Source organism: Pan paniscus, chromosome 8, assembly GCF_029289425.2.
Source record: "Pan paniscus chromosome 8, NHGRI_mPanPan1-v2.0_pri, whole genome shotgun sequence".
Taxonomy (NCBI): Eukaryota; Metazoa; Chordata; class Mammalia; order Primates; family Hominidae; genus Pan; species Pan paniscus.
The window spans coordinates 80,738,289-80,765,631 of record NC_073257.2 but is presented as its reverse complement, the minus strand read 5'-3'; the positions used below and the strand labels follow the sequence as shown (position 1 = coordinate 80,765,631).

The following is a 27,343-nucleotide window of genomic DNA, read 5'->3' as shown; positions in this document are numbered from 1 at the left end:
ACCTTGTCAAACAAAAGTAAAAACAAAAAAACCACAGTATGCCAAGCAGTTCTAAACATTTAACATACTTTTTATTTTTGTGTTTTTTTATCTTTTGAGAAGGAATCTCCCTCTGTCACCCAGGGTGGAGTGCAGTGGGCGATCTCAACTCACTGCAACCTCTGCCCCCTGGGTTCAAGCAATTCTCCCACCTCAGCTTCCCGAGTAGCTGGGACTACAGGCAACCACCACCATGCCAGGCTAATTTTTGTTATTTCCTTTTTTTTAGTAGAGATGGGGTTTCACCATGCTGGCCAGGCTGGTTGAGCTCCTGACCTCAAGTGATCCACCGCCTCGGCCTCACAAAGTACTGGGATTACAGGCATAAGTCACCATGCCTGGCCTTTTTGTTTGTTTGTTTTTTGAGACAGAGTCTCGCACTGTCACCCAGGCTGGAGTGCAGTAGCGCAATATCAGCTCACTGCAAGCGCCACCTCCCGGGTTCACATCATTCTCTTGCATCAGCCTCCCAAGTAGCTGGGACTACAGGCGCCCGCCACCACGCCTGGCTAATTTTTTGTATTTTTAGTAGAGATGGGGTATCACTGTGTTAGCCAGGATGATCTCAATCTCCTGACCTCATGATCCTCCTGTCTCGGCCTCCCACAGTGCTGTGATTATAAGGGTGAGCCACCATGCCCTGCCTTATTTTTTATAAATATATAGAGATGTAGTTTTGTCATGTTGCCCAGGCTGGTCTCAAACTCCTGAGCTCAGGCAACCCACTAGCCTTAGCCTCCCAAAGTGCTGGGATTACAGGTATGAGCCACTGTGCCCTGCCTAACATATTTTAAATAATTCACCCAACTCCCAAATAATCCTATGATATGGTGTATATGTATATAAAATATTTAAAAATAAATAAATGAAATATTTTAAAATGCTCTCACACGCTATATATATATAAAATAACCAAACTCCTAGAATAAGTTTATTATTTAATATCTGATTTCCTAGAATTATGAAAATAATCTATGCTTTAATCAAATTCATGTGACATCACTAAATTTTACACATAGATGACAAAAACTTCAGAAGTACAGAAAAGGAGTTACTATTTAAAACTGTGGGATAACACTTGAGGAGGCTAAGGCAGGATGATTGCTTAAGCCCGGAAGTTCAAGATCACCCTGGGCAACACAGGGAAACCTGGTCTCTGCAAAAAATTTTAAAAATAGTCAGGCTTGGCCGGGGGCAGTTGCTCATGCCTGTAATCCCAGCACTTTGGGAGGCCGAGGAGGGTGGATCACCTGAGGTCAGGAGTTCGAGACCAGCCTGACCAACATGGAGAAACCCCGTCTCTACTAAAAATATAAAATTAGCCAGGCGTGGTGGCACATGCCTGTAATCCCAACCACTAGGGAGGGTGAGGCAGGAGAATCACTTGAACCTGGGAGGCGGAGGTTGCAGTGAGCCAAGATCACGCCATTGCACTCCAGCCTGGGCAACAAGAGCGAAACTCCATCTCAAAAAAAAATAAAATTAGTCAGGCTTGGTGGCACACACTTGTCAACCTAGGTACTCAGGAGACTGAGGTGGGAAGATCACGTGAGCCCAGTAGGTTTCGGCTGCAGTGAGCAGAGCCACTGCACTCCAGCCTAGATGACAAAGTGAGACCCTGTCATAAAAACATATAAACAAACAAACAAAACTATGGGCCAGGAAAGGTTGCTCATGCCTGTAATTCCAACACTTTTGGAGGCCAAGGCAGGAAGATCGCTTGAATCCAGGAGGTTGAGACCACCCTGGGCAACATTTGAGACCCCTCTTTTGTATTAAAAAAAATTTTTTTTAATTAAAAAATAAATATGGCTGGGCATGTTGGCTCATGCCTGTAATCCCAACACATTGGGAGGCTGAGGTAGGCGGATCACCCGAGGTCAGGAGTTGGCGGCCAGCCTGGCCAACATGGTGAAACCCTGTCTCTACTAAAACTACAAAAAATTAGCTGGGCTTGGTGGCACACACTTTTAGTCCCAGCTACTCAGGAGGCTGAGGTAGGAGAATCACTTGAACCCAGGAGGTGGAGGTTGCAGTGAGCCAAGATCACACCACTGCACTCTTGCCTGGGTGACAAACCAAGACTCCATCTCAAAAATAAATAAATAATAGGCCTGGCGCGGTGGCTCACGCCTATAATCCCAGCACTTAGGGAGGCCAAGGCGGGTGGATCACGAGGTCAGGAGTACGAGACCAGCCTGGCTAAGATGGTGAAACCCCATCTCTACTGAAAATAAAGAAAATTAGCCAGGCGTGGTGGCGGACGCCTGTAATCCCAGTTACTCGGGAGGTTGAGGTAGGAGAATCGCTTGAACCTGGGAGATGGAGGTTGCAGTGAGCTGAGATCATGCCACTGCACTCCAGCCTGGGCTACAGAGTGAGACTCCGTCTCAATAAATAAATAAATAGGACATTGTCGGCTGGGCACGGTGGCTCATGCCTATAATCCCAGCACTTTGGAAGGCCAAGGAGGGTGGATCATGAGGTCAAGAGATTGAGACCATCCTGGCCAACATGGTGAAACCCCAGTCTCTACTAAAAATACAAAAATTAGCTGGGTGCGGTGGTATGCACCTGTAGTCCCAGCTACTCCGGAGGCTGAGGCAGGAGAACTGCTTGAACCCGGGAGATGGAGGCTGCAGTGAGCCGAGATTGCACCACCGTGCTCCAGCCTGGTGACAGAGCAAGACTCTGTCCAAAAAAAAAAAAGACACTGTTACCTCTGTTACCCACGTTCTCTTGCATAGGCCATTTTGGTTGGCAAACCTTACCATCAAATCTTTGAAAATGAAATATATATTTATATTTATATATATAAACATATTTATATATTCTATATATAGAGAGAATGTATATATTCATATATATATATGAATGACATTGCAAGACATTCCATTATTAAAAATATTTCACTTAAAAATGAATTAAGAAGGCCAGGTGCAGTGGTGCATGCCTGCACTTTGGGAGCCTGAGGAGAATGGATCGCTTTGAGCTCAGAGTTCTAGACCAGCCTGGCAAAACCTTGTCTCTACAAAAAATACAAAAATTAGCTGGGCATGGTGGTGTGTGCCTGTGATCCCAGCTATTTGGGAGGCTGAGGCTACAGAATCTCTTGAACCCGGGAGGCAAAGGTTGCAACGAACCAAGATTGTGCCACTCCACACCAGCCTGGGCAACAGAGTGAGACCTGTCTCAAAAACAAATAAACAAACAAACAAAAAAAACAAAAAAAAACTTAAGATCCAAACAAAACTTAAATAAAGTTATTAGTTGGCTCTTTTCATCTGACTCGTGAGAATATATTCTAGTCAGTAAATGGAGAGCTATACAGTAAAGAAAGTACAACTCAGAAACAGTATGAATCCGTCACTATCAAAACACTATCAAAACACAAACACCAGATGAGCCTAAGTATTCAGGATACAAGGCATATGTTCTTTTGTGGACTAGGAAGAATTCAAGTCTTTTTTTTTTTTTTTTAATAGCCTGAATGAAATTTTCCTTAAACCCGTCCAACTCCATTTGGCTTTTATTCACTTTGATTCTCTGTTTGGGATCATTCCTAGAAATCACAGAATGGACATGAGTCTTGAGTCACTGGAAATATACATGCTGCAGTGATAAACGAATGCCTGTATATGAGCTGGTTTAGTGAGAACTCAGCCCTGAAATCCAGTCTGATCTCCAGGCAAAATGCTGTATTACAGTTTCTGGGTATACAAACCAGAAGCCCATGTGTGTCTTTGATTGTGTGAATAAACACTGATGGATGAGCACACGTCCTTAACAGTTTTTGCCAGTTTATGACAAAATGAGTTCAATAAAGACAATGTGTTGTCATAAAACTAAATTATTAAATTTCTATGACCTTCCTGTGTTCTGATATTATCTTCTTCCCATTTTTAAAAATTAAAGCTGGTATTCCCTTGTGAATATTTTCAACACCCACTCTGATTTTTTTCCTCACTGGCCCATTAAATCCAGAAGTCTGGGATTAGTTGCCTGGGACTATAAGGACCTATCAAAATGACATGTGTTTTTTTTGTTTGTTTTTGTTTTTCCCCTGAAGGATGGTCAAGCTTAGTATTTGATCTAGTACTTAAAGTTGCAACATGTTGCTACAAGTAATAGAATGTTGCATTATAACCGTCTGTTTAAAAACTCTAAAGAAATTACTTTACCAATGATTTATTTTACTAACTGAAACAAAGTTATAGACAAATAAGCAGAAGAAAATCATTAGCAACTATGTTATCTTTCATTTGTAGGGTTTTTTGTTTGTTTGTTTGAGAGGGAGTCTCCCTCTGTCGCCCAGGCTGGAGTGCAGAGGCACAATCTCGGCTGACTGCCACCTCCGCCTTCCAGGTTCAAGCGATTCTCCTGCCTCAGCCTCCCAATTAGCTGCGATTACAGGCACCTGCCACCACACCTGGCGAATATTTGTATTTTTAGTAGAGACAGGGTTTCACCATGTTGGCCAGGGTGGTCTTGAACCCCTGATCTCAAGTGATCCACTCATCTTGGCCTCTCAAAGTGCTGGGATTACAGATATGAGCCACCGAACCTGGCCTATTTATAGCTTAATAGAATTTTAAAATAAACAATGTAACTCAATTGTATCTAATTTAGTAATTTTAGCAGGGGAGGGTGGCTGTAATCCTAGCTACTCAGGAGAATGAGAAAGGAAAATAGTTTGAGCCCAGGAGTTGAAAACCAGCCTGGGCAGCACGGCAAGACCTCAGCTCAACAAACAAACAAACAACAAACAACAAACATAACCAGAGTATAATTTAGTCCTTTTAAACCAGCACTGGTCTAGTATATATAAAAATAATTTATGGGCTAGGCGTGGTTGCTCACACCTGTAATCCCAGCATTTTGGGAGGCTGCAGTGGGCAGATCACTTGAGGCCAGAAGTTTGAGACCAGCCTGGCCAGCATGGCAAAACCTCGTCTCTACTAAAAATACAAAAAAATTAGCTGGGCGTGGTGGCACATGTGTGTAATCCCAGTTCTTAGTAGGCTGAGGCAGGAGAATCATTTGAACCCAGGTGGCGGAGGTTGCAGTGAGCCAAGACTGCACCATTGCACTCCAGCCTTAGTGACAGAGTGAGACTCTGTCTCAAATAAATAAGTAAATAAATTCAATAAAAACAATTTATAAATGATGGGAATGTTAAGTAACTTTCCCTAGATGATGTTTTCCTTCATCATCTCGGCAATTTTTGCTTGTTTCCTCACTGTAACCTCCGCCTCCCGGATTCAAGCGATTCTCCTACCGCAGCCTCCCGAGTAGGTGGGATTACAGGCATGCGCCACCACCCCTGGCTAATTTTGTATTTTTAGTAGAGATGGGGGTTTCTCTATGTTGGTCAGGCTGGTCTCGAACACCCAACCTCAGGTGATCTGCCCGCCTCAGCCTCCCAATGTTTTGGGATTACAGGCCTGAGCCACTCGCATGGCCCCACTTGTTCTTTATCAGCATCATCAAGGAATGAAGGAAAAGAGAAGAGCAAGTCAGTGCTGAACCCTGCAGGAAGATCCCTTAGTTTTCATTTTGCCTTTTAAAAATCATCCTCTGGAGACACTCTCCTGGTTTAATATCCACTGACATTTCTTTATATTTGTTCACCCAGCTCTTCCAAATACTACTCTGATGATATTTTATAATTAAATAGCTAGAAAATATTCCTTACCAGCCAAAAAGACTATCTAATTACAGAATGTATAAATGCATCCCCCTCAAGGATCCTCATGCGTATTGGGAAATAATTTTAGATTTACAGATGAGTTGCAAAAATAGTATAGAGTTCTTATGTACTCTTCAGCCATCTTTGCCTAATGTTACCATCTTATGTAATCACAGTTCTAGTACTATTGTTCACTCTACCATACCACCCCTGTGGTCACTAGTCATGCCCAGTATGTTGTTTTCCCTTCCAGGCCTACATTCCACCTTCCATAACCCTCTTACACATCCCAGAAGGCTGACCAGCATGTACTACATCAGAGGTCTCCACTTTCACTCTGGCTCCCCATTGGGATCAACCAATCAAAGCAGCAGGAGACTGGAGAGCAGGGCATTTATCCCACACCCACCCCCCACTTGACTCCTTGCAAGAGCATCTCTTTACCAAAGGCTCCAGCCCATGCTTCCTCTACTCAGCTGTAGCTACATTACCTGGTTCCCACTCACCATCCCCCTTCAGGCCTAGGATTAGTAATAGCTCTGCCTTCATTAGATCTGGATTTCTTCACCATCCTTAGTTCTTTCCTTAACCCTCCCACACCATTGAAAGTAATTCCTTTATTAAACTCTGTTCAAACCCCCAATTGACTGTGCTGTCTGATTTTCTCCAGGGACAATGACTAACAATCTAACAAAACTATTATCATCTTAAAATCGACTTTCTTGAAGGGAGTATACACTCCTACTCACCTGCCCCCACCACACACACACAAAGTAAAAGTTATTTACACAAATGTTTCTTCCAAGAGGAATTCCAAACCACGTCACTTAAAAGGCCAAGTTCGTGATTCAAGGACTGGAATTAGACCACACCTCTACCTAGATCAAGAGTCAAGGAAATGCTTGTGTTTCCAATAATAACATTGCTAACAAGATGTCATCTATATATGAAAATAACTAGTGATCACCAATAGGCTTGAATAGGAAGTTGATGCTGAGCTACCCCCACCCACCACTGGTGCACCATTAGCTGATACCCATTCTGGCCTTTAGAGTGCTTTGGCCAGAGCTGTCATTTCAGCTACAGGAAGAATCTCTAATCAGGATTTAGATCACTATTTAGTTTTTAATTTTGAAGTACAATAGAATGAATATGGTATAAATATGGATAATAGTGTTCTTTTGGTGGTGGGAGACAAGGTCTCATTCTATTCCTGAGGCTGGAGTGCATATAGCTCATGTGATTATAGCTCACTGCAGCCTCCAACTCCTAGGCTCAAGCAATCCTCCCTCCTCAGCCTCCTGAGTAGCTAGGACTAGAAGTGCACACCATCGCACCCAGCTAATTTTTAAATTTTTCATAGAGACAGGATTTTGCTAGGTTTTGCAGGCTGGTCTCAAACTCCTGGCCTCAAGCAATCCTCCCGCCTTGGCCTCCCAAAGTTCTGAGATTACACATATGAGTCATCATACCTGGTAGATAACAGGTATGTTTTTAAGAGGAGAGGGATATAAGACATGCCAGCCAATTTCAGCCCCACAACTGGATTCAATAGTCATCAGGTTCAGGTTAGTGTAGGATGAAACAAGTCTCAAATTCTATACCCAACTTCTTGAATCAGTTTCTTCACGTATCCGACTACTTTCTAATAGATGATGAAAATGAAAAGTCAATCAGGATACCTGCAGCATCCACCCTGACAAAGGGTAAATGATCCAGGAGATTTCAACATCTAAAAGGATAAAGTCAAAGGAAGCAGACTAAATTTCTGGAATGACGCCAAATGTAAAGACAGCAAATAATGATGGAAGACCAAATCATAACCTGTGAGATTCCCATCACTGGTCCCCCAGGTAGCATGCTCCTAGAATGTTGAAGTCCTCACTCATAAAACCTCAAGCTGACAGTTGTATTCCTCTCCCACTCTCCCTCCCAAACACAGGTTTCATTTTCTTATGTCTTCTATAGGATTATATAATATTCTACATTTGCTCTATGAATTTTATACACATCAAGCTAAAATCTGAAAGTTTTTTTTAGCATTTCTACTGTGAAGCAGAGAAACAAAGCTTTCTTTGGATGAGAAAAAAAATTATGTCTAACAGAAAATGTGGAAAACCATTTTTAAATGCCAACATCAGAAATTTTTTTTCCTTTTAGAATATTTTCCTGCTCTTGTACAGTAATTGCTAACTATAGAGGAACATGAGCAACAATTTGGTTCTGCTTGCTGTTGCAGATGAAATGTGGCCACCCACAGGCACTTTTATTCTTTTTCTTTTAAGTCAGAGTCCACTACCGTGATTCCAAAAAGCAACACATGGCATATTTACTTTTTACATTTATTTCAGGTGACAGGACACTCACAATCTAACAAAATAAACATAGAATTAAATTGCATTCCCAAAGTCCAATTCTACTTCCTAGCCAAGGCAGGGGAAGACACAGATACTAGGCTTGGTCTGTATTAGTTTCTCCACATAATCTATCCCTTTCTCCTGCTAATCCCCATCCACAACCCCAACAAATGAGAGCCATTTTTAAGAGTAAGACTAAATCCATTTTTCACAAAATGCCTGAGATGGATATAGCCAACACAGAAAGTATAGAAGGAGCTTTTAATGATAAACTTCTATCTTTGTTGGAAGGAAAAGGAATAAATGGGGGTTGATGGATCAACACAAAGAAGAAAAACAGAAAAGGGTTTAATTTACCTTGAGAATAACCATGATTCTATTTGTCCAGGCCCAGTGAAAATTTGTGTCAAGCAATTTCATTCATTTCACAGTGCCTAGCACATTGCTGACTATGTGGTAAATATTAAATAAATACTTGTTGGTTGATGAAACAGGTACATGAAAACGCTGTATATACACAGGAAGCAGAAACTCAATGTGGTCAGGCAAATTTGAAAGCAGGGCAAGGTTTGGTTCTCTGTGTCAACATTTTCGAGTTACACACTGGGGCAACAAATGAAATAAAATTCTGCCACATTCATAGTTCAACATGTTGTTCCTCTTTGAGTGCTAAAACTTTATGTGTAAAAAAGGAAAGCTAGGATTAGGTAAAACTATTTTAAATTAAATGTACACAAAATAATTAAAGATAAGTCATTTTATTGCTTAGTATTTCTTCATGAATTTAAAAGGTGGCTTGCAAAGGTTGCTTACATTTATAATAGTAATACACCACTTGAAATCTTAAACACATAAGCACCTATTCGTTAGACTAAAGCTAGCCTTGAACTTTTGGTGATGCCATATGCTTTTAAATTAACCCTTCTAAACACTGTACAAATCTCATCACACAGACTGTGAGCTTATAACTGAATTAGGTTACTATTAAATACTCATCAGGCAAACTATAGAAAATAAAGAAAACATGCATATTCTTACGGCTTCATGAAAGCCAAAATTAAAGATGATATTATGAGAATTTGGATTAAACAACTATAATTTGGCTGTAAGATCTCCATTACTTACACATTAAGGACTTTTTCTTTGGAAAAGAATCATACATTTTAAAATAGCCTTTAATGGACAGTCTATTAAAATCACAATGGATCATAGCTGTCAACTTCAAATAGTGCCTTTCTTCTAAAGGGCTTAAGTTTACACACTGGTGCAACACCACAAATGCAGATGCTACAAAGGGAGCTATAAAGAAAAACAAATTTTATTCACAACACTCTGCATACAAACTTTTCTTTCTGTAGACTTGTGTGGAGTTGAAAATAAAGGATGCTAATATGCACATTATGCAGCACATCAAAAAAAAGAGAGAGAAAACACTTTAGTTGAGTGGAAATTCATCCATCTACTGAAAATCTGGGAGAATTCACATATACTGTACTCCAAATATACCCAAGTGCAGAAAAATACTATATGAAATGGAAAAATAATGAAATATTATTTAATCAACAGCTGATTACCTTTAAAACTTTGGGCTTCTTTTCCCTCTGGGGCCTCTTGTTTTCCTTTATAACCTAAAAAAAATCAAATTGCAAAATGAGCCTCTGTTTAAGAAATAAAATTAGCTCCCACATCCCCAAAATTTTTGGCTATTTCTCTGTAAAACTATTTATACCATTTAAAATCATCAACATGTTTGCTAGGCAGAACCTAAAGAGCTTATGTAAAATGTATACTTTAAAAGTCACTAAAAAAAATCTTGCATAAAGATGAAGTAGGGAAATACCCTTTTTTCCCCTTAAAGTCTGTCTTAATTAGCCTCTGCATTCTTCACAGCGAAGCCCACGAGGTAGCCATCTTGCTTGCTTCTGCAGAGGAAGCCTCTACAGTGGAACAGTTCTGCAAACTGCTTTTTGGTATTATTATCATGGTGTTTAAAGGCAGCCCTGGCCTGCCAGCACTGTAGACGTGCTGGGCATGCCTTTTGCAAAAACAGCCCCACAAAGAGTGCAGCCAATGGCAATGCAGAGCTTAGCAACTCCAAAGTGATCTTCTCAGCCTAGCCCTTCCTAGACAAAGGATCTCCTGTGCGGCTCGGCTCTCACCACAGGACACAGGCAGCCACAAGCTGCGACATGGAGTTCGCTGCAGAGGATCTGGTCGCGCCGAAATCACAGGAGGCTTCAGCAAAAACAATGCACACAAATCCCCCAGGTCACCACCATTGGATCGATGGTAGAGCCTTCCTGATTAGTAACCTCTTGGCGGTTCCGAGGGCAGGTCTGTATGGGGGAGGGGTGCGCTGCTCTGCCTCCAATGTACAGGAGACATAACTGAGCCTAGGGGGGCATTTGGGCTTGCTGAAACTCTGGAAGGTATTGTGCATTTTTACTTTATAAGGCAAGGCTAAATATTGGCGATATTTAAGGCAGGGAGGTTATGTGAGGACAGTGTAGGCTCAGCTGTTGGGCTGCGTGTCTCATTCCTCGGGAACCACACCTCTTTGCAGCAGGCGCTTTGCCCAGAAACACAGCAATTTGATTTCTGTCAATAAATGTCCAATGACAATGGCGAATTAAAAAATAACAGTAAAGCCACTGAAAAGGAAAAGGACAGGATGAGGACAAAAAGAGAGGGAGGAGTTTTCAAAATACACTTGCCACTCTGAGTGGCTAGAGAGAAAGGATTTTCTCTCTTGCTCTGGGCATTTCTGATGACCTTCATTTCCAAATAAAATTTCTCCCCTACGAGAAGGAAAATTCGGACTCATATCTTTGGGACAAAAGGACACCTTTGGCTCTTCTGTCTCCCAAGATCAACTGTCACTGAGCATCTATATCCGCAGACCTGCCAAGCAAGTCCCCACGTGGGGCCGGTCTGCGCACCAGACTCGCGGTCAGACGGAACCACCCACTTCCTAGGGATCGGGACCTGAGCCAGGGGTAGAACAAACCACCATCTCCCGACACACACCTGGACTGCCCCCACGCCCAGTGGGTGGTAGGCAGTGGGACAGCTGGCACCACAGCTAGCACCTGCCAGACACTGGGAAAGACTGGACCGGGAGCCGTGCCCCCCACGACCCCTCTTAGCCACCTGGCATTGCAACAGCGGCAGCAGAGCAGGGCAGCTGTGGTGAGCTGGCTGGTCTCAAGGTCACTGCCAAAATGCAGTGCAGAGGGCGGTCACAGTCCCATCACAGCCACCTTGACAGCTGCACAGATCTGGGGAAGACAGCCCTAGCTCCAGCCTTGCAGGGCCAAAGTTTCAGCAGCACATTTGGGGGATTGGCAGGAGGGCCTCCCCGGCTGCTCAGCCAAAGATGGGTTTTCCACTTGCAGTTGGATTCAGAACAGATTCCCACAACCAGAAATCAGGAACAGAGTGAGGGCCGGAAGGCCTGCATTTCATCACCCTTAATTCCTAGCCTTTCAGTTTGCCACAAAAGCATGCTTTCCGTGTTGGAACGTGAAGTCCGGCATGCGTTGTTTTTCCACTTTTAAATTACCTCTCACTCACCCACCCCTCACCCACATTTTTAACAAATTCATGTAAGAAAAAAACTACTGGCCGGGCACCGTGGCTCACGCCTGTAATCCTAACACTTTGGGAGGCCGAGGCAGGAGGATCACCTGAGGTCAGGCGTTTGAGACCAGCCTGGCCAACAGGAAACCCTGTCTCCACTAAAATACAAAAATTAGCCGGGCATGATGGTGGGTGCCTGTAATCCCACCTACTCGGGAGGCTGAGACAGGAGAATCGCTTGAACCCAGGAGACAGTAGTTGCAGTGAGCACCACCGCACTCCAGCCTAGATGGCTGAGCCAGACTCCGTCTCCAAAAAAAAAAAAAAAAAAAAAAGAAAAAGAAAAAAAAAACCTAATGAATATGGTATTCTCAACTCTTCCTTCAACACTTGTAACAAAACCAATGGACTCTGAATTATGCACATCCACCAGTGCAACTTTGAACACACTAAGCCCACACTATCTATAAGAAGCTCTCTGTGAGGAATAAAGCAGCATTGAAACAGGCAGAAAAATACTCAAATACAGTAAGATTTGAAAATAGGTACAAAATCTTTTAGCTGTACATCCCATTTTTGGTGACTTTTAAAAAAAATTATGATGAAATATACGTAACATAAAATTTATCATTTTAACTATTTTTTTGGAGATCGAGTTTCACTCTTGTCGCCTAGGTGCAATGGTGCGATCTCAGCTCACTGCAACCTCCGCCTTCCGGGTTCAAATGATTCTCCTGCCTCAGTCTCCCGAGTAGCTGGGATTACAGACATGGGCCATCAAGCCTGGCTAATTTTTTGTATTTTTTGGTGGAGACGGGGTTTCACCATGTTGGTCAGGCTGGTCTCGGACTCTTGACCTCAGGTGGGCCGCCCACCTTGGCCTCCCAAAGTGCTGGGATTACAGGAGTGAGCCACTGCGCCCGGCCCATTTTAACTATATTTAAGTGTATCGTTCAGTGACATTAAGTACATTCACAACTGCTATGCAACTATCACCTCTCCATTTCCAGAACTTTTTCTTCCTTGTAAACAGAAACTCCATACCCATTAAACAATAACTCCTCATTTGCCTTCCCCCAGCCCATACTGACTTCCATTCTACTTTCTGTCTATGAAATGGACTACTCTAAGTACCTCCTATAATTGGAATCGTATAGTATTTTTCATATAGTATTTTTCTTTTCGTTTCTCTTTGCTTCACTTATTAATAGCATAATATTTATAAGGTTCATCCATGTTGTAGAATGTATCAGAATTTCATTCATTTTGAAGGCTGAACAATATTCCTTTGTATGTACATAACACATTTTGTTTTTCCCTTATTCTGTTGTTAGACATTTGTACTTTTTGGTGATTATGAATATTACTGCTATGAACATAGGTGTACAAGTAGGTATGCAAGTAGTATACACCTCGGAGTAGAATTGCTGAATCATATGATAAGGCTATGTTTAACTTTCTGAGGAACTACCAAATTGTTTACCATAGCAGCCGCACCATTTTACATTCCCATCAGCTTTGCACAAGGGTAGCCCTACATTTCTTGAAGTGCCTTGCATTTCAGTTACACATTATGCCTCTTCTCTTGAATGTTTGAATATAACTTTAAAAAATGAACATTTTTTTCCAGGTTAATTGTTCAATATTTAGTAAAGTGGCCATGATATATTATGATATAATTGTATAATTTAAGTCGATCAGCCGGGCGTGGTAGCTCACGCCTGTAATCCTAGCACTTTGGAAGGCTGAGGCAGGTGGATCACTTCAGGTCAGGAGTTCGAGACCAGCCTGGCCAATATGGTGAAACCTCATCTCTACTAAAAATACAAAAATTAGCCAGGAGTGGTGGCGTGCACCTATAGTCCCAACTACTCAGGAGACTGAGGCAGGAGGATCACTTGAACCTGGGAGGTGGAGGTTGCAGTGAGCCGAGATTGTGCCACTGCACTCCAGCCTAGGCAACAGAATGAGACTCGGTCTCAAAAAAAAAAAAAAAAAAATCCATTAGCTGTGTGATCACGAAAATAAAATAAAATAAAATGAAATCAGGCTCAGAGGGTTAGGTGTACAGAATATCTATATTGCTGAGAGGTCTGTTTTGTAAAGGCCCAAAGACAGGTGTTTTCACTGTATAGGATACTCATGAAGCCATACAACATTGCACTTGACAACCTAAGCAAACATCGAAGGCCTGTGTGTGCACTCTTCTGTAAAATTGGATAATAAATAAAGCCAAGGCTCATCCTAGCTATATATGAAAGTTAATGAATGTGATCAGAACTAACATTAACTCCAAATATCAAATTGATGCTTCACCACGAAGATCTATACTTGTTTGAACACAGCATAGATCAGGTGTTTCAATTCCTATACTAAGTGATTTGGTGGTCTGAGCTCTGGGTGAGTTTTGATGGGAGAGAATAGTCAGAAATTCTGAGCAGAGGCCAGGTGCAGTGGCTCACATCTGCAATCCAAGCACTTTGAGAGGCCAAGGTTGAAGGATCACTTAAGCCCAGGATTTCAAGGTTAGCGGAGACACATCTCTACAAAAAAAATTAAATATTAGCTATGAAATAATTCAGAGGCCCAAAGAAGTAAAAATAACCTGCTTGCACAGCAGGTTAGAACTTGACTTGAGCATGTACCATAAGATGTTTATTAATATACAGAAAAAATATGAAAATATATAGAATTTGAGTTGATCCCACTTCTAACCATCTATACAGCTCTCTCTACAAATCCTCTTGATTTTCAGTATCTAACAAAAGACATTTGTAAATATCCTAAAATAACCTTAAAAGAAATGTCTTCCGCTGGGCATGGTGGCACGTGCCTGTAATCTCAAGCTACTCAGGAGCCTGAGGCAGGAGAATCGCTTGAACCCAGGAGGCGGAGTTTGTAGTGAGCTGAGATTGCGCCACTGCACTGCAGCCTGGGCAACAGGAAGACTGTCTCAAAAAAAAATGTGTATATATATATATATGTGTGTGTGTGTGTATATATATGTATATATATGTGTGTGTGTGTGTATATATATATATGTTTTGGCTGGGCGCAGTGGCTCACACCTGTAATCCCAAAACTTTGGGAGGCCATGGCGGGCTGATCACAAGGTTAGGAGCTCAAGACCAGCCTGACCAACATGATGAAACCCTGTCTCTACTAAATATACAAAAATTAGCCAGACCTGGTGGCGCTTGCCTGTAATCCCAGGTACCTGGGAGGCTGAGGCAAGAGAATTGCTGGAAACCGGCAGGCGGAGTTTGCAGTTAAGCTGAGATCACGCCACTGCACTCCAGCCTGGGTGACAGAATGAGAAGCTGTGTGTGTGTGTGTGTGTGTGTGTTGTGGGCTTCAGGATTAAAATTATGAATAATTCCAAAACTCCACTTCTCTTTCTGGGTATATGCACCTCTGGATTGATAAGAAACTGTAAGTACAAACTACCTAGATTAAAACAACAGCAGCATACTACGAGGAATCTTCTTCCACATTAATCTCAGGAGTAATTCACCTTTCCTCAAGACTGAAGACCGAAACACAATTTCCTTCCAATATGTCCCGCGCTCTCCTCTCCCAAGAAATTCTTTATTTTTCTTCTGATTTTGGGGGCTACAATTTTGCAGTGATAACTAAAGATATTCCAAGTACCATCTATTATAAACTTCCAATCAATAAGAATAAGTACACATGTACTATGTACACATAAAAATTAAAAACTTTTTAAAAATTTAAGGAATAAGAAAAGAATGTCTTGTACCTTTCAGAGATTTTTTTTTTTTTTTTTCTTGATAGGGTCTCAGTCTCTTCCCCAGACTGGAGTGCAGTGCTCCAATCATAGCCCACTGCAACCTCGAACTCCTGGGCTCAAGCGATCCTCCCATGTCAGTGTCCCAAATAGGCGTGTGCTACCACAACAAGCTAATTTTTTTTTCTTTTCTTCTTTTTTTTTTTTTGAGATGGTGTCTTGAGCACTGTCGCCCAGGCTGGAGTGCAATGGCGAGATCTCTGCTCACTGCAACCTCCGCCTCCCGGGTTCAAGGGATTCTCCTGCCTCAGGCTCCTGAGTACCTGGGATTACAGGCACGTGCCACCACGCCCGGCTAATTTTTGTATTTTTAATAGAGTTATGGTTTCACTATGTTGGCCAGGCTGGTCTTAAACTCCTGACCTCAAGTGGTCAGCCTACCTCAGCCTCCCAAAGTGCAGGGAGTACAGACATGAGTCACCGCGCCCGTTCTCTCTCATAGATTTTAAAAAGCTAGTTTGGTTTTATTTCCTGTGACACATAGGAACCTGAAAGGCTAACACTGGAGAATCTCCTTGGAAGACTGGGTGGAGTAATAGTCCGGATGTAAGCGGTTGGTCCACTAGAAGAGCCTTTCCTGCTGGATCTCTCCCTGACCCCTTTCCCTGAGGCTACTCTTGCTCTTCCCCCACTCTCCCAAGGGGCCAGATCTACTGGATTCCTTCCAGCAGTTCTGCTGGTAATAGCTGTTCCTTGATGGCTCTTCTAAAGCAAGAATTGAGGAAAAAGTAGGTGAATAATCTTCAACAGTTACCAACTGAGACAAACTGTTGTAAGAATGGGGCTGAAATTATTGCCTCTCTCAAATTTCTCAACTCTTCTTTGTACCAACTAGAAACTGGAAGGCCTACTCCCTGTGTCAGTGTCTAGATTCAAAATTTGGACAGAAAAATCCAGTAACAGGGCTGGGCATGGTGCCTCACGCCTGTAATCCCAGCATTTTGGGAGGCCAAGGCGGGAGGATCACTTGAGGTCAGGAGTTTGAGACCAGCCTGGCCAACATGGTGGAACCCCGTCTTTACTAAAAATACAAAAATTAGCCAGGCATGGTGGCGCATGCCTGTAGTCCCAGCTAGTCAGGAGGCTGAGGCAGGAGAATCGCTTGAACCCAGTAGGCACAGGTTCCAGTGAGCTGGGATCTTGCAACTGCATTCCAGCCTGGGCAACAGAGAGAGACTCTGTCTCAAAAAAAAAAAAAAAAAAAAAATAGCTCAGGTGCAGCGGCTCACGCCTGTAATCCCAGCATTTTGGTAGGCCAAGGCAGGTGGATCGCCTGAGGTCAGGAGTTCGAGACCAGCCAGGCCAGCATAGTGAAACCCTGTCTCTACTGAAAATACAAAAAATTAGCTGGGCGTGGTGGCGGGTGCCTGTAATCCCAGGTACTTGGGAGGCTGAGACAGGATAATCGCTTGAACCTGAGAGGCGGAGGTTGCAGTGAGCCGAGATCACACCATTGCTCTCCAGCCTGTGCAACAAGAGCAAAACTCTGTCTGAGAATAATAATAATAATACAAAAATTAGCCAGGTATGGTGGCGCATGACTGTAGTCCCAGCTACTCAGGAGCCTGAGGCAAGAGAATCCCTTGAACCCCGGAGGCAGAGAGTGAGCCGAAATGCTGCCACTGCACTCCAGCCTGGGCAACAGAGTGAGACTCCATCATAAAAAGTGAAAAAATTAAAAATTTTTTTTAAAAAACTTTATTTTTTTCCCTTCCATTTCAGAGAACTTAAAATTATTGAAGAACCTTAAAAGAACCCAGGTCCAAAAATGTTTTCTTTAAATGTATTAATTTGTTTTTCACAATAACTTTCCCCATTTAATAACCAAAACCCCTTAAAACAATGTAATGTATGTTGATCACCTCTTTTTTTTTTTTTTTTTTTTTTTTTTTTGAGACAGAGTTTCACTCTCTCACCAGGCTGGAGTGCAGTGGCGCAATCTCAGCTCACTGCGACCTTCAACTTTCGGGTTCAAGCGATTCTCCTGCCTCAGCCTCCCAAGTAGCTAGGACTACAAGTGCATGCCACCACGCCCAGCTAATTTTTTTTGTATATTTAGTAGAGATTTCACTATGTTGGCCAGGATGGTCTCGATCTCTTGACCTCGTGATCCACCTGCCTTGGCCTCTGAAAGTGCTGGGATTACAGGCATAAGCCACTGTGCCCCGGCCTTGAGCACCTCTCTCATGCAGACATAGTGCTGAGTGTATAACTGGAGAAATGTCATTGTTGCCACCCACCCGGAAACTACCATCTTGTAAGAGACACAAACAAATAAACACATATTCATGATGTAATGTAGAATGAGATGAGCCCAGGAGGTATATAGTACCCAGAGGAGGCTTCCCAGGGGAAGCAGTATTTCCCACTGAAACCCAAGGGTTGGCAGGTAGGAGTTGGCAAGATATAGAGGGAGAGAAGAAAGGAGTGTGCCCCACATGGAGGTAACAGCACCCACAAAGACACTGGAGCACTAAGTTGCTGAGGTAACATTCCAGTGTGGTTGTTAAGGGGCCATAGGGAGATACAAATATCAATAAATATGCCACCACTTGGGTAGCAAGGTTACTGAGCATGCATATGAAGAGATGCCAGCCTTTACTTCTCTACCGTTCCCATTAGAATTATTTTTGTTGTTCTTTCAATTGTCCATAATTGTTTCTTTGAAAAGCCAAGAATAACGCTCCTGTTAAGATGATTATCAAAAATATAAGTTACCTTTTCAAGGGGAGAACTAAAGAGAGGTGATTGGTTTGTCCCAGACCTGAAACTCTTGTTTTGTTTTTTGTTTTTTCTTTTTCTTTTTGAGACAAAGTCTCTTGTCACCCAGGCTGGCATGCAGTGGCATGATCTCGGCTCACTGCAACCCCTGCCTCCTGGGTTCAAGCAATTCTCATGCCTCAGCCTCCCGAGTAGCTGGGATTACAGGCGCCTGCCACCATGCCCAGCTAATTTTTGTAAATAGTAGAGACGAGGTTTCACCATGTTGGTCAGGCTGGTCTCAAACTCCTGACCTCAGGTGATCCACCCGCCTCGGCCTCCCAAAGTTTTGGGATTACAGGCGTGAGCCACCACACCCAGTCAACTCTTTTGTTTTTAAGCTAGAAAACACCCTTGTATAACTAAGTCTCCTAATCAGAGAAAAGCAATTATTTTGAGAATGGATATTATGTAGGCTGTTTTTGTTTGTTTGTTTGTCTGTTTTTGAGAGGGAGTCTTGCTCTGTCACCCAGGCTGGAGTGCAGTGGTGTAATCTCGGCTCACTGCAAGCTCTGCCTCTTGGGTTCACACCATTCTCCTGCCTCAGCCTCCAGCCAGTAGCTGGGACTACAGGTGCCCACCACCACGCCCAGCTAATTTTTTGTATTTTTTAGTGGAGACGGGGTTTCACCGTGTTAGCCAGGATGTTCTCAATCTCCTGATCTCATGATCCACCCACCTCGGCCATCCAAAGTGCTGGGATTACAGGTGTGAGCCACTGTGCCCGGCCTTTATGTAGGCTGTTTTTGTTGAGATGAGACCAGTTATTCAGAAAGGGCTTATTTCTTTAGTTTCTAAACTCATTTACTCGAGTCTCACACAATCTATGGAGAAGCAAGATTTGACTGCCTACAAATGAGTTACTCTCTCAGCTGGATGACCCTGTACTGCACAGATGCTTCTGATGTTGGAAGTAGGGGATGCTCTTACTTTGTTCATTGCAGAAATAGAATACAGAACAACAGCTATGTTCGAGGGCACTGCTTAATGGCTGTGGTTCTTATTGAAAAGCACTTTTCCATGGAACATAACTCAGATAGAAAAAAGAGAGGAACCAAAAAATAAAAAGACTTATCATTGAGCTCATAATATTTACAACAGAATTTCTACAATTAACTTTCCAAAGTCTGTTTGATTTTCCTGATATCCAAATACTTAGTCAATGACACATTAGCTTTTTTTGTTTAAAATGCATAAATGGGATGCGGTGGCTCATGCCTGTCATCCCAGCACTTTGGGAGGCTGAGGCAGGTGGATCACCTGAGGTCGGGAGTTCGAGACCAGCCTGACCAACATGAAGAAACCCCATCTCTACTAAAAATACAAAATTAGCTGAGGGTGGTGGTGCATGCCTGTAATCCCAGTTACTTGGGAGGCTGAGGCAGGAGAATCGCTTGAACCTGGGAGGTGGAGGTTGCAATGAGCCGAGATCGTGCCATTGCACTCCAGCCTGGGCAAGAAGAGCAAAACTCCATCTCAAAAAAGAGAAAAGAGAAGAAAAAAAGAAAAAAACAAGAAAATAGCTTTATATATTTTTTAAATATTTATTTATTTATTTAGAGACAGGGCCTTGCTCTGTCACCCAGGGTGGTGTACACTAGTGCAGTCGTGGCTCAAGGCAGACATGCGGTGAACTCCTGGGCTCAAGTGATCCTTCCACCTCAGCCTCCAATTGTTTTTATGTTTTGTAGAGACAGGGTCTCAATATGTTGCCCAGGCTGGTCTCAAACTCCTGGCCTCAAGTGATCATCCCACCTTGGCCTCTCAAAGTGCTGGGATCTTATACAAAACGAGGATATCCTTGGGGAGATCCAAATCCCAATGATGGGACCATGAGCAAGTCAACCTCCAGTAGACTCAATGGGGGGAAATGCTAACATTAGAGTTATATGCAATATTGGATATGAAAAGCATGTAGTAGCCGGGTGTGGTGGCTCATGCCTGTAATCCCAACAATTTGGGAAGCCAAGGCAGGAGGATTGCTTGAGCCCAGGAGTTTGAGACCAGCCTGGGCAACATAATGAGACCCATCTCTAAAACAAAAACAAAAACAAACAAACAAACAAACAAAAACACTAGCCGGGCATGGTGGTACATGCTTCTGGTCCCAGCTACTCAGGAGGCTGAGATGGGAGAATCACTTGAGTCTGGGAGGTCGAAGCTGCAGTGAGCCATGATCACACTACTGCACTCCAGACTGGGCAATAGAGCAGGACCCTGTCACACACAAAAAAAGAAAAAAGAAAAGCATGTGTTATGGCACTTGACTCTCAGTCCGTACAACTGTAGCAATGGAGAACCATGGCTGTCACTAATTAAGAAAACAGTGTACACGTAAACCATGTAATGAGCAGTTAAAATTCATTTAATATAAAAATTGGAAGGCCAGGCATGGTGGCTCACACTTGTAATCTCAGCACTTTGGAAAGCCAAGGCAGGCAGAAGGCTTGAGGCCAGGAGTACGAGACCAGCCTGGCCAACACAGTGAAGCCCCATTTCTGCTAAAAATACAAAAAATTAGTGAGCATGGTGGTGCATGCCTGTAGTCCCAGCTACTTGGGAGGTAGAGGCATGAGAATTGCTTGAACCCAAGAGGCAGAGGTTGTAGTGAGCTGAGATGTCACTACTGTATTCCAGCCTGGGTGACAGAGTGAGACTCTTGTCTCCAAAAAAAAAAAAAAAAAAAATTGGAGATATTAACCGAACACAGTATTTTGGGGCACTGGAACCTCTCCCAGAGCACTAAGGCTGGGCTAGGTGGCTCACTCCTGTCAGCCCAGCACTTTGGGAGGCCGAGGCAGGTGGATCACTTGAGCCCAGGAGTTCAAGACCAGCCTGGGCAACACGGTGAAACCCCATCTCTTTTTATAAATTTCTTTTTAAAGTATATATATACACACATATAGATATACGCATCTAAGTATTAAACAAGTTTGCTACTAGTATTGGGATAGGCTAGCTCCATGCTAATTGCATCATAATATAACCTTACACTTATTAAGTAAAAGAGAATAAGAAACTTTCACTTCTAGTGATAATGAAATTGATAATCTGGGAGAAACCTCCTGCTGAAGACAATTAGAAAAGCTGGACAAAATACAAAGTCATCTGCTTGAAGAAATAGGAGAGTGAATGTGAATCATTACCATGATAGTGAAGAATTACCAGACCATCATTCAGAGGGAAATAAGGTCCAGGGAGTGTAAAAACTTTTTCTTTTTTTTCTTTTTTTTGAGAAAGGGTCTTCTGCCCAGGTTGCTGTGCAGTGGTGCAATCATAGCTCACTGCAGCCTCCATCTCCCCAGCTCAAGCAATCCTCTCGCCTCAGCGTCCCTACTAGCTGAGACTACAGGCACTCACCACCATGCCCAGCTAATTCCTGCACTTTTTGTGGAGATGAGGGTCTCAGTTTGTTACCCAGGCTTGTCTCAAACACCAGGGCTCAAGGGATCTTCCTGTCTCAGCCTCCCAAAGTGCTGGGATACAGCTGTGAGCCACCACACCCAGCCAACATTTTTTTTTTTTTTTGAGACAGGGTCTCACTAAAAATATTTTAAGTAAAATTAAAAATGGAAAGAGTTAAACACAGTTAAAGGAACACCTTAATATTAAAATATAGCAGCAGTAGAATTGACAAACTCAAAGATTTGAAGTATTTAAATCATGTTAACATTTTTGTTTTTTGTGTGAAATGAAGTTAGAAGATGCTCACATCTCTCCAAATTTAACAAGTCTAAAAGATGACAGCAATAACCTCAACATGACTTATTCCTCAACCAGTCCACCTCTCAGTCTCACTACTCTCCATCTTTTGGGCCTTTCACATTTTTCTCATTGCCTTAGCTCAGAGATATGGTGACTAAAATGAACACATACCATTCAACCCAGGGATTCTAATCCCAGATCAACTATGTTCTTAAGCAAGTTACCTGGCATCTCTAAGCCTCAGTGTCTTACTTTATAAATTAAAGCAGAACGTATATTTCATAGGATTGTTGTAAGATTGTATGAGACAATGAGCATGTGAGTTCTTAATGCTATACTGCTCACTTAATAAATACTGAATAAGGCTGAGCATAGTGATGCACACCTGTAATCCCTGAACTTTGTGAGTCTACAGCGGGCAGATTGCTTGAGTCCAGGGTAACATGATAAAACCCCATCTCTATTTCTACATATAAAAAATAAAAGCCAGGCAAGGTGGCCGACGCCTATAATCTCAGCACTTGGGAGGCCCAGGCGGGTGGATCACGTGAGGTCAGGAGTTCAAGACCCGCCTGACCAACATGGTGAAACCCCACCTCTACTAAAAATACAAAAATTAGCCAGGCGTAATGGTGCGCACCTGTACTCCCAGCTACTTGGGAGGCTGAGGCACGAGAATCTCTTGCACCCAGGAGGCGGAGGTTGCACCACTGCACTCCAGCCTGGGTGATAGAGTGAGACTGTCTCAAAAAACAAAACAAAACAAAAACAACAAGACGTGTTTCTATTTCCCATTCTGCATAATGAGAATCCGAATACTTACACCTCATGGGTTAGGGTTACTGTCAGCATTGAATACAGTAATAGGAAGTCTTTTATCACTGTGTCTGGCCCTCAAAAAAATGTTAGTCTCCTTCCACCTTCCTTTCCTTTGCCAGCTTCCTGTGTGTGTTTCAAGCAAAGTTTCAATTTTGTTAAAACTGCGTGTACCTAATTAGTAATGAAGTAATGTGAATTAGTAATGTACCTAATTAATAATAAAGGTTATTGGTTCTTTAAAAAGGAAGAGAATATAGAACACTATTTTGATTTTCATGTTTTATTAGTCTGTTTGTTTTACCAACTCATAATGCAGTATCAGAGTCTCTAGAAAATGGGAAATAAGGAAAGCAACTTAACTTCTGTGTTGCCCAGTAGACAAATCTCCCTGCAATTCTATAATAACTCCTGTACAAATTACTTACTCCTCCAAGGATAGAAGAAACCAACAGACACCCGCTTTTTTCTCTAAATCTAACCTATATCCACTCCATCCAAAATTCCATGGCTTGGATCAACTCTGGCCTTCCACTGTCTTGTCCTCCCACTTCCTCGTCCCTTGATCCTACTTTTACAGAAAACTCACCACAATATGGTGTTGCGTATGAAATATGATATGAAAATGAGCTGTATAGTGTAACTGTCTAGAACACAGCAGAAACACCAAAACCCTCTCATTATACAAGCACAAGAAAATAACTGCGGCATAGTCATCTCGCTGGAAACCACAACTATAATTCTGCATCACATGGGAACAGTGAAACCAATTCATTCATAAAGTATCTTAATCCTCCAGCAGGAAAAATGCTTTTGCAGATACTGAGAAATGGTACATATGGAATACTTAGAAGACTTAATTACTTTCCTCTACATAACATGAATAAAATGGCAAGATGGAAAACAGGTGAAAGTAATGAAATAAATACACAAATCTCTTCAAACATATATAATACCCACCACTTTTAAGTATCTGTTGTATAGCAGACACACTGCAAGACACTTTACAGACATCATCTCTGCTCCTCATGGCATCTCTGCTTTGCAGTATGACTATCTCAATGTTACAAGTAGGTCCACTCTCACACTGTTTACCATATAGGAAATAACTAAATTCTTAGCAAACTGTTTTTTTCTTAACCACAGAAACAATATTCAATTGCATTCCTTCAAATCTGTTAAAAAAAAAAAAAAAAAACTGATGTGAGGCTGGGCACAGTGCCTCATGCCTGTAATACCAGCACTTTGGAAAGCTGGAGGAAAGATCACTTGAGGCCGGGAGTTCAAGACCAGCCTGGGCAACATAGTGAGATCACATTTCTACAAAAAATAAAAATTAAAAAAAAAACAAAACGTTAGCTGGCTGGGTGCAATGGCACACGCCTGTAATCCCAGCAAGCTGGGAGGCCGAGGCAAGCAGATCACCTGAGGTCAGGAGTTTGAAACCAGCCTGACCAACATGGTGAAACCCTGTCTCTGCTAAAAATACAAAAATTAGCTGGGAGTGGTGGTTGGCGCCTGTAATCCCAGCTATGAGGGAGGCTGAGGCAGGAGAATCACTTAAACCTGGGAGGTACTGATTGCAGTGAGCCGAGATTGCACCACTGCAATCCAGCCTAGGCAACAGAGCAAGACTCCTCAAAACACAAAAACAAAAACATAAACCAGGCATAGTGGCACACATGTATAGTCCTAGCTAGTTAGGAGGCTGAGGCAGAAGGATCCCTTCAGCCCAGAGGTTCAAGGTTACAGTGAGCTATGACCATGCCACTGCAGCTTAGCCTGGGGACAGAACAACTCTATCTCAAAAAAAAAATTTTTTTTTTTTTTTTTTTGAGATGGAGTCTGTGTCACCGGACTGGAGTACAGTGGCGCGATCTCAGCTGACTGCAACCTCCGTCTCCAGGGTTCAAGCAATTCTCCTGCCTCAGCCTCCTGAGTAGCTGGGACTACAGGCGCACACCACCATGCCTGGCTAATTTTTGTACTTTTAGTGGAGACGGGGTTTCACCATGTTGGCCAGGATGGTCTCAATCTCTTGACCTTGTGATCGCCCGCCTCAGCCTCCCAAAGTGCTGAGATTACAGGTGTGAGCCACCGTGCTCGGCCCAAAAAAAATTTTTTTAAGTGGTCTGATTCTTTGATTTGTTTTTATTTCAGGGAGTGGACATATGATTTCCTTTCTCTGAAATCCAATACAAGCTATGGGTAAGCTCACCATAAAAAACGCATATAAATGCAATATGCTGCATATAATTCTGAGGGGGTGGGATCACAGACCATTGAAGCCTACCCAGAGTAAGAACCTCTGATGTAGAAGTTGCAGTTTTATGATTTCTAAATCATATGAAAGTATGATGTTGGGATCATTTAAACTAGGATCAAATTCGTTCTAGAAATTCTTGGCCAGGCACAGTGGCTCACATCTGTAATCCCAGCACGTTGGGAAGCTGAGGCAGGCTGATCACCTGACGTCAGGAGTTCAAGACCACCCTGGTCAACATGGTGAAATCACGTCTCTATTAAAAACACAAGACTGGACGCAGTGCCTCACGCCTGTAATCCCAGCACTTTGGGAGGCCGAGATGGGAGGATCACCTGAGGTCAGGAGTTCAAGACCAGCCTGACCAACATGGAGAAGCCCTGTCTCTACTAAAAATACAAAATTAGCCTGGTGTGGTGGCGCATGCCTTTAATCCCAGCTACTCGGGAGGCTGAGGCAGGAGAATCGATTGAACCCGGGAGGCAGAGGATTCAGTGAGCCAAGATCATGCCATTGCACTCAAGACTGGGCAACAATAGCAAAACTCTGACTCGAACAAAGCAAAACAAAACAAAAACACAAAAAAATTAGCTGGGCATGGTGGCAGGCACCTGTAGTCCCAGCTACTCTGGAGGCTGAGGCAGGAAAATCGCTTGAACCCGGGAGATGGAGGTTGCAGTGAGCTTAGATCGCACCACTGCACTCCAGCCTGGGCAACAGGGCGAGATTTTGCCTAAAAAAAAAAAAGAGAGATATGTGTAGAATAAACTAATACAATGTTGTTTTGGGGTACTAGCTGCTATAGTATACTACATATGGAATAAAATGTATGGTTTACAGTATACTTTTTTTGTTTTGTTTGTTCCCTGAGAAGGAGTCTCACTCTGTCACCCGGGCTGGAGTGCAGTGGTGCGATCTCAGCTCTCTGCAACCTTTGCCTCCTGGGTTCAAGCAATTCTCCTGCCTCAGCCTCCCTCATAGCTGGGATTACAGGCGCATGCCACCACGCCTGGCTAATTTTTGCATTTTTCGTAGAGACGGGGTTTAACCATGTTGGCCAGGCTGGTCTCGAACTCCTGGCCTCAAGTGATCTGCCAGCCCTGGACTCCCAAAGTGCTGGGATTACAGGCCTGAACCACTGCACCCAGCCCACTTTCTTTTTTTTTCTTTTAACAGACATTGCCATATGAAAAATAGGCTGACTCATATGTATTTGTAAGATTTTATTCACTCATGGCCAGGCCCAGTGGCTCACTCCTGCAATCCCAGCACTTTGGGAGGCTGAGGCAGATGGATCACCTGAGGTCAGGAGTTCAAGACCAGCCTGGCCAACATGGTGAAACCCCGTCTCTAATAAAAATAAAAAAAAATTAGCTGGGTGTGGTGGGGTGTGCCTATAATCCCAGCTACTCAGGAGGCTGAGACAGGAGAATCGCTTGAACCTGGGAGGCGGAGGTTGCAGTGAGCCGAGATTGTGCCACCGCATTCTAGCCTGGGCGACAAAGCAAGACTGTCTCAAAACAATTAAAAAAAAAAAAGATATTTTATTCATTCACTAATTCAATCATTTGTTCAACAAATATTTCTTGAGCACTTGTTATGTGCTGTTAGCACCCCCTAATCCAGGGCTTGGGCTTTGGAAGTTAATATAAGCCTGTCTTTTTTTTTTGGAGACAGAGTCTCTGTCGCCAGACTGGTGTGCAGTGGTTCAATCTCAGCTCACTGCAACCTCCGCCTCCCAGGTTCAATCGATCCTCTTGCCTCAGCCTCCTGAGTAGCTAGGACTACAGACACGCGCCACCATGCCCAGCTAATTTTTGTATTTTTAGTAGAGATGGGGTTTCACCATGTTAGCCAGGATGGTCTTGATCTCTTGACGTCATGATCTGCTTGCCTCGGCCTCCCAAAGTGCTGGGATTACAGGCGAGAGCCACCGTGTCTGGTCAAGCATCTCACTTCTACTGCTCTCTCTGCAGGAGAACATCAGGGCCTTCTTTAGAAACAGTGACTTCGTGTTAATGGTGCATAATTAAATCAGTAAAAAGCAAAATTTCTCTTTTGTTGCACTCATAGCAGACATGAAAAGCTGATGATAAGTAGCCAACACCTTCTGGATATGTCTTGAGCACTGGGTCTCATTGTCAAGGTAATGCCCTGAATTGTTTAGATTAGTCTGATTCATTTGGAAGTTGTGTCTTATTTTAGTATGATAATAATGCAAAAGGAGATGCTTTCTCCTATCCCTCCTGGTAACATTTGTGCCATTATCCATCATAGTCCCACGGTGGCTGGCTACTTGAAAAGGACTTTTGCAGCTTTGATATAGT

General features: G+C 42.9%; 1 protein-coding gene across 4 annotated transcripts in view; it reads right to left on the bottom strand.

Moving 5' to 3' along the window:
* Positions 1–27,343, bottom strand: part of TET1 (tet methylcytosine dioxygenase 1) — a 140,568-nt gene that overhangs the window by 87,829 nt on the left and 25,396 nt on the right. For 2 of the 4 annotated variants that reach the window (XM_034930687.3, XM_003846041.5), the window contains exon 3: positions 9,660–9,713. In XM_034930687.3, the coding sequence (XP_034786578.1) occupies positions 9,660–9,713 (54 nt within the window). Of the gene's footprint in view, positions 1–9,659; positions 9,714–9,925; positions 10,189–27,343 lie in introns of those variants that run through there. The other 2 variants (XM_055092916.1, XM_055092917.1) reach the window with 2 other exon arrangements.